This window comes from Mercenaria mercenaria, chromosome 15, assembly GCF_021730395.1.
Source record: "Mercenaria mercenaria strain notata chromosome 15, MADL_Memer_1, whole genome shotgun sequence".
In the NCBI taxonomy this organism is placed as follows: domain Eukaryota; kingdom Metazoa; phylum Mollusca; class Bivalvia; order Venerida; family Veneridae; genus Mercenaria; species Mercenaria mercenaria.
In genome coordinates this window covers 59,930,351-59,942,376 of record NC_069375.1, presented here as the reverse complement: position 1 = coordinate 59,942,376, position 12,026 = coordinate 59,930,351, and the positions used below count along the sequence as shown (strand labels likewise).

Below are 12,026 nucleotides of genomic sequence, written 5' to 3'. Positions count from 1 at the left end.
ATTCATTCCTTTGGCAAATATTCTACACTTTAATCACAGAAACGTTTTAGTGTTGCTTTCTTTGAGTGTTGTTTGGCAGTCTGAAATCAGCTCCCCGTACTCAGTATTGTTATCTACTGATCCATTTAGAGAATGGAGTTCATTCCATATAATTATTTGTTTAATAGGATTCCACATTTTATACATACGGTACATTGTATCATTTCCAATAAATGTTCCAAGCCTCTTCCTATAGTTTTGACTTTTGACAAAGAAAGGACATGCTTTCAAATAGCTCTTTTTGTAATTTAATTTATTTATATAAAACGTAGTTTATGAAGCCCATTAAGCAACAAACAATTGTTAAAGTCGAGCCAATTTATCAACAGATGTAGCAAAAACAAAACACGTTAAATTAAAGTGTACCTTTCAGTCATAACTTTAATCAGTTGGTTGCATCGCATGGTTTTCTAAACGTAGCTTCCTAAAACAATAAATTTACTTTTAATTATTCACATTTCATAATTGTTTTCAATAAGTGTCAATATCTTTCGAAACTAGAAAGAGCCTGTCAGTGTCTGAATGTTCTGAATAGTATTCTTTTTAACACATATTACAGTACTAAGGATATTGTAGTGTTTCCAAAGGACTTAGTGTTGTTATATTTTCTAGACCTTTGTGATCATGGAATCTATTAAATATGGTTGCGTTTAAGCCGTTGTTAGAGTGTTGCACATTTCATTACCGGCCATATTAAGGCTCTATCAAATCTAATTAGTTTGCTTGGTTACATTCTACTCATCATCTATTCAACGTCTGTTCAATTTATATGTATTATAGATTTCTGCTAAAGCCGGTGGTAGGGTTGTAAGATACCTGCACATTTCACTGCCTCTCATGAACAGACTGGATTCAACTGAGTCTGCTTTTATTTGTTAGGTTGCGGTGTATACTTGCATGTTCCAAAATAATATATATATTTTTTTGTATTATATATCAGCAAGCAAATATATATTTTTGACATAATGTTTTCTGTCATTTCTTGACATTTTCTTCTAACAAGATAATAATTAGTAAATTTAGAAGCAGCATGCTATTGCCTGTGTATTAGTGTTATACTTTATGGTTAGGGTCGTCAGTGTTCTTGACGGATATACTTAACAATATACATAAAGGCGGACTTTGCTATTACCCTGTGCGTTCATTTGGATCATGAAATATATGGTTCTATACATAATATGTTCTATTAACTGCATGAATGACTACATGCATTTATGATTTGACTGGTATTGTGACAAAACTAGTGTTGATCCAAAATTACGTAGGCTTTCTACATAACTCAAAAACGAGAAAAGAAACTACAACGAAACCCCACCTCTAAAATATGCATAATTTACTATTTAATTTTCGAAATTTAAAGCCTGTAGTGTACCAAATATTGACAGCTCTATTAAAATCAGAAATAGGTAAGGTTTGGAAACACGGGGAAAGTTTCTTAGTGACGTTGATATTTCTGTCATTTTATGTGTTTTAAAAGGATTTTGACGGCTTATTTTCAAAAGTTTTGATAAGCAATGTACAAAATCATGTATTGTTTTATAACGTCTGTGAAGACAAGCGTATAATGTAGAAAGTCTTTATGTATTACCTATTGACATAAGCCATTCAGTGAACTAAATTACACAACTGTTCCCACTCAGATATTAAATATACAATGTATGTGCATTTTAATTCGAATACACATTTTATGTCGTTGCCCAACCTCAAGCAGAGAATAGAAAATATGTGAAAGTATATACGGTACAATTTTCAGTGAGGTATATTTCTAAATACTATATTATGAAATAAAACTAAGTAATTTTGGATCACCCCTTGTACATACCTAAATAATGATTAAGCTGGCAGGGTTTTAATTTCGCCTTACTGTAAAGTTATCCCTCCATATCTTGATATCTGTAATTCAATATTGTTCCTACATATTTTTTAAAACAAAACCAAATATAATAATACATACATCGTTGCCAGACGACGTTCCACGACATGATGCTTGTTAAAGAATTTGGATTGTCGAGTCGCGTGCACATCGGGCGTTGGGCGATTGTTGATTGCAGCAAACTTCATTTTCTCTCCTTTTTTGTTTATTTCTTCTTTAATCCTCCCCGTTTCAAAAATCTCATAATATGTCATCTCAAAAATATACACACACACATTCTCAAAATTTTGACCAACGCCATTAAATCTTACACACTCAAGAAAACGAATTCATATAAGTCTTCTTCGAAGACTTGTTTTCGAATCCTATGTATAATTTGCTTATATGTATCTAACTGTATGTATGCATGTATATACTCACTGTAATCGAAATAAACATGATAAATACTGTTTAAACCAAACATAAAGGTAAAATCAATTATAAAGGTAACGTATTTAAAAATGTTGTTAAATATAGAACACAACACTTGACAGCGTTTGAATATTTTATACTTACATTACTAAATAAATACATAGTACTTCATTTTTGAAATATTTTGTAAATATATTGATACAGCAGAATAAGTGTACTAGATGGTAACGTAAAATATGTAAATTAAGTTGCGTACAGAACCTCTTCTAAAACATTACCAATACCAAACAAATATAACAACACTATTGAAAAGTTATCTTTAATGTTTTATAGCAAAATTCATAGTGATTTATATCTAAAATTTGTCTAAATAAAACATATATCTTAGTAATTTGAAATAGTAAAGAAATTTAATAAAACGGTAACGTAACTTGAGTAAAGTATGCTACATATTGATATTTTCTTCAGTGATGTGTATACGTAACATTTTCATATAATGCAGTTCACATATTTATTCATGTCATGCTTAAAATAATACAAAAGTAATATACATGTTAGTTGACATTACAGAGGGTCAATTTACTCCACCCACCTAGCCTTGCCTTCATAACATTAGAAAAAATCTGCATTACAGGTAAACAAATTAAATCATATTAAACTATTAAACAGTCTTGGTAATAGTTGGTTGCTAAATCGTCTAGAAAAAGTTGATTTAACCTCTTGATAAGAGAAACCCTCTTTTTTCCACTACAAAGTCACATATTTTATATACAATTTGATACTTCCAGTAAAAGCCTTATTGGGGTATGTAGTCGAACACGTTTGCAATTTTAATGAATGCTTAAAAAAGAAATAAGCTCATTTTCAATATTCTAACACACTCTTTATAAAGAATGTGCAATTGTCATAAAGCTTAGTAGCCATGCGGCGGCCATCTTGAATTTTGGCCGCCATATTGATCTTGAGCTTAGGGTCTCGATCAAAAATAAAAGGAAAGGTGTCAAACTATAACCATGCAAATCGATTTGCTTGTAGAATAATCAACGATTCGGCCAATTTACAGTTCCAAGAAGTGAACATGGTTATGTAACACGGTAGCCGAAATAAATCCGAATAATTTTGTCATGAAGTATCGGTCGCGTTTTAATACGTAATGATGTATTAAACAGAAAACTCGTTATCTTCACAAATTAGTATAAAATAATAGAAAATGTGTTTGTATGGAGATCTATCTTCATCAGTTAGATATTCATGCAGGTGCGTGCGTGCGTATGTATGCATATATCGTAAGTATGTTTATATGTGTGTGAGTCTGTGTATGTATGTACACACATACGCATGTATACACATATATGTATGTGTTTGGTATCGTCAAGGAGTTCGGAAACCGCTAACTAAAATGAAATAAAACGTCACAAACATGTTGCGAATTGTATAATAAACCAGTGAAGATAGTTTTCTCTGGTTAGAAGTTAAAAACTACCACATAAACATGTTCAACTTTTGAAATGAAATGCATTTTCAATTCGATTGGCTAATATGTGTCGCTAACTATTTTAGTGCAACGCAGCTGATCATGATTTTCTGAACCCTTTATCCTGTACTGATAACAAACATACAATATCAACGTTTTATCAAGGACCGACGGTAAACCTTCGGCGTTATTACGCCTTTTTTATTTCCTGGATAAACTGCGTTATTAATGAGCTTTAGTGACATTAAACTTCAACATTCTGTATTGTATGATAATATAGAGGTATTAAATGTACTCGAAACTATAAAATATATCAAGCCACTTTTATTTACAAAATGATATATCTCATTTTGTGAATTGTCGCTGAATCATTGTTTGGAGTTCAGATGCGAAATAATTAGGCCGCATCAGAACGATAAACGATGGTTTTATTCAAGAGCAAATCCCTCAATGAGATATATTATTTCAATTCTAACACGTGACCAAGGATTTTAGTACACCCATGACGACATCCATCAAATATTTGCCTGTTTTCTGTCGGTTTGTTTTCCAGCGCGCCGCTATGCCTAGCGATATGACGCAATAATTGTTACGCCAGAAAAATAAAATGCAGTATAATAACACACAATTTTCAGCATTCATTTTTTAAAAGGAAATGATTCGGGTCGGTGTAAAAATTATTATTTTAATTTGACTAGCAATGCTTAAATCAACACAACGATATAATGCTGACGTCACATCGACATGGTATTTAGAGCCATTTATAACATGCATGAAATCGTGGAAGTGATTTAAAGCCATTATATACATTTGATAATACACTGGTGTAATAAAGCTTTGACGTCGACGTCATTTTAAATTTATTAGATATTGGCTTATATTTACTCGGTCTATAATAGGTAAAGAAAGGCAAAATTTTGATGTTTCAGCAGGAATAGCTTACATTAGATGAAACGAATATTACATGAATGTCTTTCGACATCATAGATATTAACTTGTTGAATAGAATTGATAAAATTCTCGACAGTTCTACCATATTTGATCCAAATAATACAATAAAAGACAGATTTGAACCGACCGATATAATTCATAGCAAATTTGTGTTCGAACACCATTTATTTACTCAGGTGGTTATACGTCGTACGTAATTATTTCACTCGGGCAATGTTTCGGCAAAAGTAGCCTTTAACAGGGTACAAAATAAACATGATAAAGAAAATGGCGTCAATGATATTGACGTAGAACTTTAACAAAAATCATAAACAGAATGGTAGTGAGATATATAAATGCTGGCGAAAAAAGCGAGACATGTACATATTTAAATCAGCAAATGTACACAGTGAACAGAACACTACTGATAACTGTGAACCAGGTAAGCTTTTGCTAATTTAGATGTGTACAAGTCTTATCAGCTCACGTTAAAAATCAGTACAAATTCTTATCTTTATTAGGTTTAGGGTGATTGTATTTACTGAAAAAAAATGGATTTAAAAGGAGCTGTTTTATTTTACGTACTCCTGGCTGGTACTACAGCTATGCAAAAGGAGAATAACGAAGAAACCATGCTTACACGACATCAAGACGAACGCAGTGATTGGTCCATTCAAAACGCAGCAGCAGCATCTGAACAGCTTGATACCAGTAAGAAGTTTGAGGATCTCACGGCTCGCATGGAACGTCTCGAGGCCCGCGAAAAGGCTCGAGAACAAAAATATGTGAACGAGATACAAAATTTAAGACGCCAGCTTTCCATCCAATCTCGACGTACCTCATCACTAGAAAGACTTGTCAATCGCCTTTGGAATAAACGTTTTAACCACAAAAACCAGGGAATGGATAAACACGAAAATACTTCGAAAGACTTAGAGGAAAGGATCAAGTCACCGACATTACATTCTCGTGACGGTAAGAAACATGATATACAGAATTTTAACATCAAATCAAGTTAATACGTTACACTAGCCAGGTCTTGAATCAGTAATCTAACACACGTATACTTAAAAATGGTTTCCAAATTTAAGCCGCAATTAAACATATATACCACATTTCACTAATTTGATTTATCAGATATGCATGTAAAATAGTGTTTTTCATATATTATATAAATTATTCTAAACCTTTTTTATTCTTAACAGTGTATGTATGTTTATATTTCATTGCAGTGAAACGAAGCCAAAGGATTCGGCGAGGCGAGAACAATAGCCAGGTTGCCTTTTTTGCGGTACTAACACAACATCTCACTCAGGTCGGAGCTATCAGCCAATTGTTTTCAATAATGTGGAAACAAATATCGGCAACGCTTACAATAGTCATTTTGGTTCTCAGCAACCCTTTTTACGGACTACCGCTCTGACTACAAAGCTGCATTTGTCAAAAATGGAAACACACTTTCCAAATTTTACATAAGAGGTTCTGCTTCTGGTCACGCCACGATGAGTGATAGAGTTGTGCTCCAACTCAAGAAAGGAGACGATGTCGGCATCCAAAACAAAGGAGGAAATAATTCAATTCATCGAGACAGCTACTGCACTTTCTTAGGATTCCTTCTACAGGAAGAGTTTTCGAATATGGAAACTGTCGGAAAATAATGGTTTTACATATTGTCAGTTTTATTTTTATTTGGAATTGTAAAATATAATTAAAAAGTCTTGACATTGAAGGGAATATTTTTTATAATTATTGTTAATCTTGGTAGATAAAAGAAAAAGCCTTTTTGTTATTTAGTCTTTGGGTAGAGCTAAAACGCACCAGGTGCATTTTGTGCTCGGCCAAACATTAGTAAGTTAGGAAATGAATTTTATCAATTTATTGGTGGATGCTAGGGTATTTATATATAAACCCGACCATAAAACCTCCCTTGGGGACTGAAAATGCTGGTATTTGTGAAAATTTGGTTTTTCAAGATAGGTAAAGTGTGACTTTTGTAAGCAGGCTTTATATATTTGGAGGTTGTCTACAGCGCGGGTCTGACTGCATTTGTTAATGGGAAGAAGCCACATATGTTCCGTTGATATTCAATATCTCTCTGATTTAGCAGTGGAAGTTAGTTAAGGGAGTTCATCACTTCTTACGACAGGATAAATTACCAAGTAATATATATATATATATATATATAAAAAAACACAAAAAACAAAAAAAAAAAACAAGATTATTTGGGATAAGGCCGTGACTTTATTATAAATTTTTATTTGAAAATTATGGCATATTGTAATTATAATTATAACATGGTATATAGAAAACTGATGAGAAAATATGAAAGACAAAGCTCCAGCTAAGATGCATGGAAGCAACATAGCAGCGCGAAGGTGCAGAAAACTATAAAAAAGCGCAGAATATACTAGACCTAATAGGAAATTATAGGTTCAAGTAAATCTCACTAATGAGAAACGAGGCGAAGATGTCATCAGAGATCTCTATGACATGAGATGATATTTCAACAAAATATATTCTTCTTAAGTTAAGTTAATACGAAATGAAACATACCACTTAGATCAAAATAAAATCCGATGTAAGTTAAGAAAGTCTTCGGCAAACCAACGCACAAAACAAAATAAAATATTGAAAAGTTTTACTGTTATATAGGAACAAACGGACCCGGTGCAAGGGAAGGGTTATAGCAAACTATGCTACAATAAATAATGTAATCCATCCAAGCGATTGACTGAGCTAACCGACAGACTGGAAACGTAAGAAACAGGGGGAATTTAGAAGTCTGTTTCAACATAACCCATGTGTTAGAGGTTTGTGGCAAAGTGGTCAACAAATTATACAATATGAATGGACCTACACGTACATATACTAAATGTAACTTTCGACGGATCACTAATAATCGTATGGCCGATAAGTTGAATAACCCTGTTTGTATAAGATACAGTCAATCCATGGACCAAGTAAATGGCCGACCACATGGTCATGACCCCCACTAACGGTTAAAGAGCGCTCGCCCAGTCCAGTAACACCAATAATAGAGATAAACTAGCAAACGCGAGGTTGCAGATACAAGAAGGTCAACCTAGATAAGTGAGCTTTTAATTTTGATACTGCCGTAGTATACAACAATCAAATATTTTGCGGATCATAAGATATTGCTTACAACATGGACACAAACTAAAATGAAATAAGAATTGACTTGAGCCAAACTTTTTGAGCAAGAAAACTTTCTTCACTGTACCTCGAATAAAGTTTACCAATTTGTAAGCGCCATTTAAATAATTCTAAAATAATGATATCAAAACAATGCAAGTAGTGTACGTTTACTAATACAACTAAGATTATTTACACATACACCTATTGTGCAAACGCCGTACCATTCGAAATGTTTATGAATGAATACATGTAGTTTAAAAATGAGGCTGGTTCCATTCAACCGTGTATTGTTCAACGATGATTAAATGTTCCAACAGAAGCATACTAGCAAACTTGACACACAATGTAAAGAGTTTGTTCTAGAATTGAAAAATATTGTATACTGTAGATTACCGAAGCGGCGTGCATGAGTAAATTTGCCAGTAGCAGTGTCCAGTGGCATGGTACAACATTGTGACCCTGAATAAATTAAACTTGACGGCAGAAATACGTTGAAAGAACAAAGTCACGGTAATGTGAATCTGTGAAGGGTGGAAGGGAATTTTTGTAAACATCTGTCCTCTACGAATTTCAGATAAAGAATGTACTTGTCACTACACTTAATTTGCCCATGAAAAACTCGTGGGATTTAAACTTGTCAGACTAGTATTCGAACTGATACGACTATAAATATAAATACGGATAAGCAGTGAGGCGTTACATTAAGCAAGACAACATCCCCCAAAATTAAAAGAATTTATTTCTTAAGAGAACATAAATTTACTAATTTTTATATACGGTTTTTACTTTTATATCTTTAACAACGAAACACCTTTTACGGGTAACGTCTGGAAAACCACACGCACTTGTCTGGCGTCGTTGCAAGTTTTAACAACATATCTAAGAGAGGTCTTTTCTCTTAATACAAACTACAACTGGAGGATCAGTGTATTACACGTATAATTACAACGTTAAACAATACCTTTCCTTATCTTAATTAATTTTAACTTAACTTGGTAAACATATAATATGTAACTAAATTGATAGAAATAAACCCAGTTTATTTCAATTTTTCTATTAAACAATTGTCCCTAACAGATCTACTAACAAATGTATATAATATATACGCATACACAAATTCTTATTATTGTCACATGTTAGTATGACCTTCGGCTTTGATTTTTCTTTCGATATTGGACTCGTATAATTAGCATTCAAAGGGAGTCAGTTTCTGTGTACAGTATTCTGTCACATTTTGCTTATTCCTATGTAACACTGTTTTGTCACATTTTACTTATTCCTTGTAGATGAACATTTGTATCAAGAATATTTTAGTACGATAATAAACACGGCCAGCTATCTATGTAACGATAACACAATCCTATCAATAGATGTCGCACGTCCAATCTGCAGACGAGAATTAAGTGCGATTTCATTAAAGACAACAGGGCTCAATACGTTCGTCTTCCGCTTGTGGTTGATAACGAAACGATTGCGGTTTGAATAAGTCTGGCTACAGACAAGATAATTTTTTTTTCATTTTTTTGGCTCTTATTATCTCAGCAATTTCTTTATCTATGTGTTGGGGAGAAAAGTGGTACAAATACCGAAAGATTTTATAGCCTTGGAATTTATTTCCAATTAACAAAACATAGGGTCTGATTACAAACTACCATATTTGAGAACTTATAGGTTGTAATAAACATTCAAATGGAGTTCTAGTTCTTATATTGAAACACCGACAATGACCAAATTATCAGACAAAACTATTTTCTATAAACATGGTTGGAGAAAGGGGTAAAAATTATTAAAGATTTGTATAGCTACGTAAACAAACGTTTCTACAAATTTGAGGAATTGCAAATTCTTTATAATTGAAAATAAATATTATCTTCATTACCATTCCCTGATATTAATAAAAACTAATATAAAATCATGCAGTTAAAAAATACCTAACAAACTCTTGTAAAACAAATATTTAGAAAACAATAAAAACAATAAAATCGTAACAGCAGAACGAAAATGGAACGAATGTTTTGTAAATCTAAATTGGAATAGTATCTATATGATACCCTTTAAGACTACTGTTGAGGAAAAGTTGAGAGTATTTCAATAAATATGTTATGCAGATTATTCCTACCAAACAAATTTCTACATAAATGTAAACTTTCTCAATCAAGTCTCTGTGACTTTTGTAACATGCATGTAGAAACATTTCAACATTTATTCTGGGATTGTACACATATTTAAACATTTTGGTCAAACTTATTATCTTTCTTTCACAACATAATTTGAAAATCGATTTAAACTTCTGTAGTATTAGTGTTGGCCTTTTAAACATCACTCAAGCTCAAACACGTTGTTTGGTTAGTTATATGATAATTTTAGCAAAATACTTTATTTTCAAAAAATATATTTATGTATACTGTCCCTAGATTTGAAAACTTTTCAATATTCCTCCAAGAAAGAAACACATTGCAACAGTACAAGGAAAACGTTCTTCACATAACATCAAATGGGATCATATAGAGCTGTGAGAGTAGATGTCGGTTTATTGGCAAATTGATTTAAGAAATTTTTGAAAATAACCTTCATTCACTATGTAACTCTTTTAAATATTAATTATAGCTTTTAAAACACTCCCATAAGCAGTACATACTAAGATCAAGAATGAATCTCTTTACAAATAATTTGTGTTTTTTTTTTTCAGCTTGAAAAGATATCACTACACTTAACTTACATATACAGCTTTTAATGATATTCCTTGTTTACATGCTATCACTAGATAACTAAGAAAACAACATTTCAATCCAAAATAAAATTATTTTGTTTATTTGTTCATTGTTCCTTTTATTATATTAAAGAGAAAACCTATAGTTTTTTTCCTTTCATAGAATTTTTTTAAATTCACATATATGACAGGAAAATTTGTGCTGAAAACAATGAACAAATAAAAACAATTGGTCACCAGGCTTGTTTTTGTGAAAAATTGTTTTGAACACACCCACTGTTGCTGAAACTGCTAGCGATTTTTCAACATTTTCATAATTTTCTGCTTTTTTATAAATACCAACCAAAATATACATCAAGACAGCACAATAAGGTTTTTTTTCTTTTTACAGATTTTATCATAATACTTATTTGATATCATAGTCATATTTATAATACTCTATCCTTACAATAATGGGTACAAATGAAAAAAAAAATATTGTTTCATATTTACTTTTGTGAACTTTTTTCAGTGAAAAATACCCATAGTGAAGAATATTTTTTTAAATTTTGAAAAATTCTTTCATAGAATTTTTTCCTGTTTTTCTTGTGTATAGATAATTGTATTGTGAGCATAAAAATGGCTAAAAATGTATGGGTCACCAGGCTAAATTTTATGTTAAGACCGCTAGAATACAACACCTGTTCGGGAGGAAAATGGCGCGAACCTGGCCAAATTGATAACATGTATGTCTGCTAGAAGTTAAAAAAAAGTTTTTAAAATTCTTAATTCTTTCTATAATTGAATACTAAATAATCTGAAAGGTGATATTGTCTTATCAGTACTAAGTCAATTATCTTACATTATATGAACAACACTGTCTTTGTACCAAAATGCGATTTGAAAACACAACCACAAAAATAGCAAGATACCTGTCAGGCATGATACTTGTCAATACAACATAAACCAGTATCAACATTTGATTACTGATAAAACTTATCAAAAAATGTTATTTCATTCAAGATTTCTCATATTTAAGACTGTCTGTAACATGTTTCAACAAATGTTGACTTCAGTTCAGTTTTCCATAGAAAGTGTCGGCTGCGCAGAAAGATGCGCATAAAAAACTATCGGAATTCCCTTTAACATGTGTCAAACAGATAAATACCAGGCAGAATTGTTATTTGTGTCATTGATTGGTTTTTAATATTATATCTACAACAGTGAAATAAGTTAATATAATACTGCATAATCGTATCAAATTTGCTTGCTACAACGCACTATTGGATTTAATACTTCAGCATGTAGAAATAAACATCGACCAGTGAAATAGACAAAGCCTTAGGCTTAATGTATTTATTGGACAAGATGGAAACAGTTAGAAACTAAACATGTTTACATTATTAGAATCAGTACAGAAATAAAAACATTGATTGTATTTTCGTCCGTCAAAA

General features: G+C 31.9%; 1 protein-coding gene across 1 annotated transcript; it reads left to right on the top strand.

Moving 5' to 3' along the window:
• The first annotated feature begins 5,279 nt into the window (after window positions 1-5,279).
• On the top strand, window positions 5,280-6,368 carry LOC123562279 (uncharacterized). Its single transcript, XM_045354928.2, has 2 exons — window positions 5,280-5,702; window positions 5,960-6,368. Exons 1-2 carry the CDS (start codon window positions 5,333-5,335, stop codon window positions 6,148-6,150), a joined length of 561 nt encoding a protein of 186 aa, XP_045210863.2. The 5' UTR covers window positions 5,280-5,332; the 3' UTR covers window positions 6,151-6,368.
• The last annotated feature ends 5,658 nt before the right edge of the window (window positions 6,369-12,026 follow it).

What these genes read in the sequence shown, in the direction of transcription:
- LOC123562279 (XM_045354928.2), top strand. Translation starts at nt 5,333, where the DNA reads ATGCAAAAGGAGAATAACGAAGAAACCATGCTTACACGACATCAAGAC. An exon ending in GACATTACATTCTCGTGACG is followed by an intron (nt 5,703 to 5,959) that starts GTAAGAAACATG and finishes ATTTCATTGCAG; the next exon opens with TGAAACGAAGCCAAAGGATT.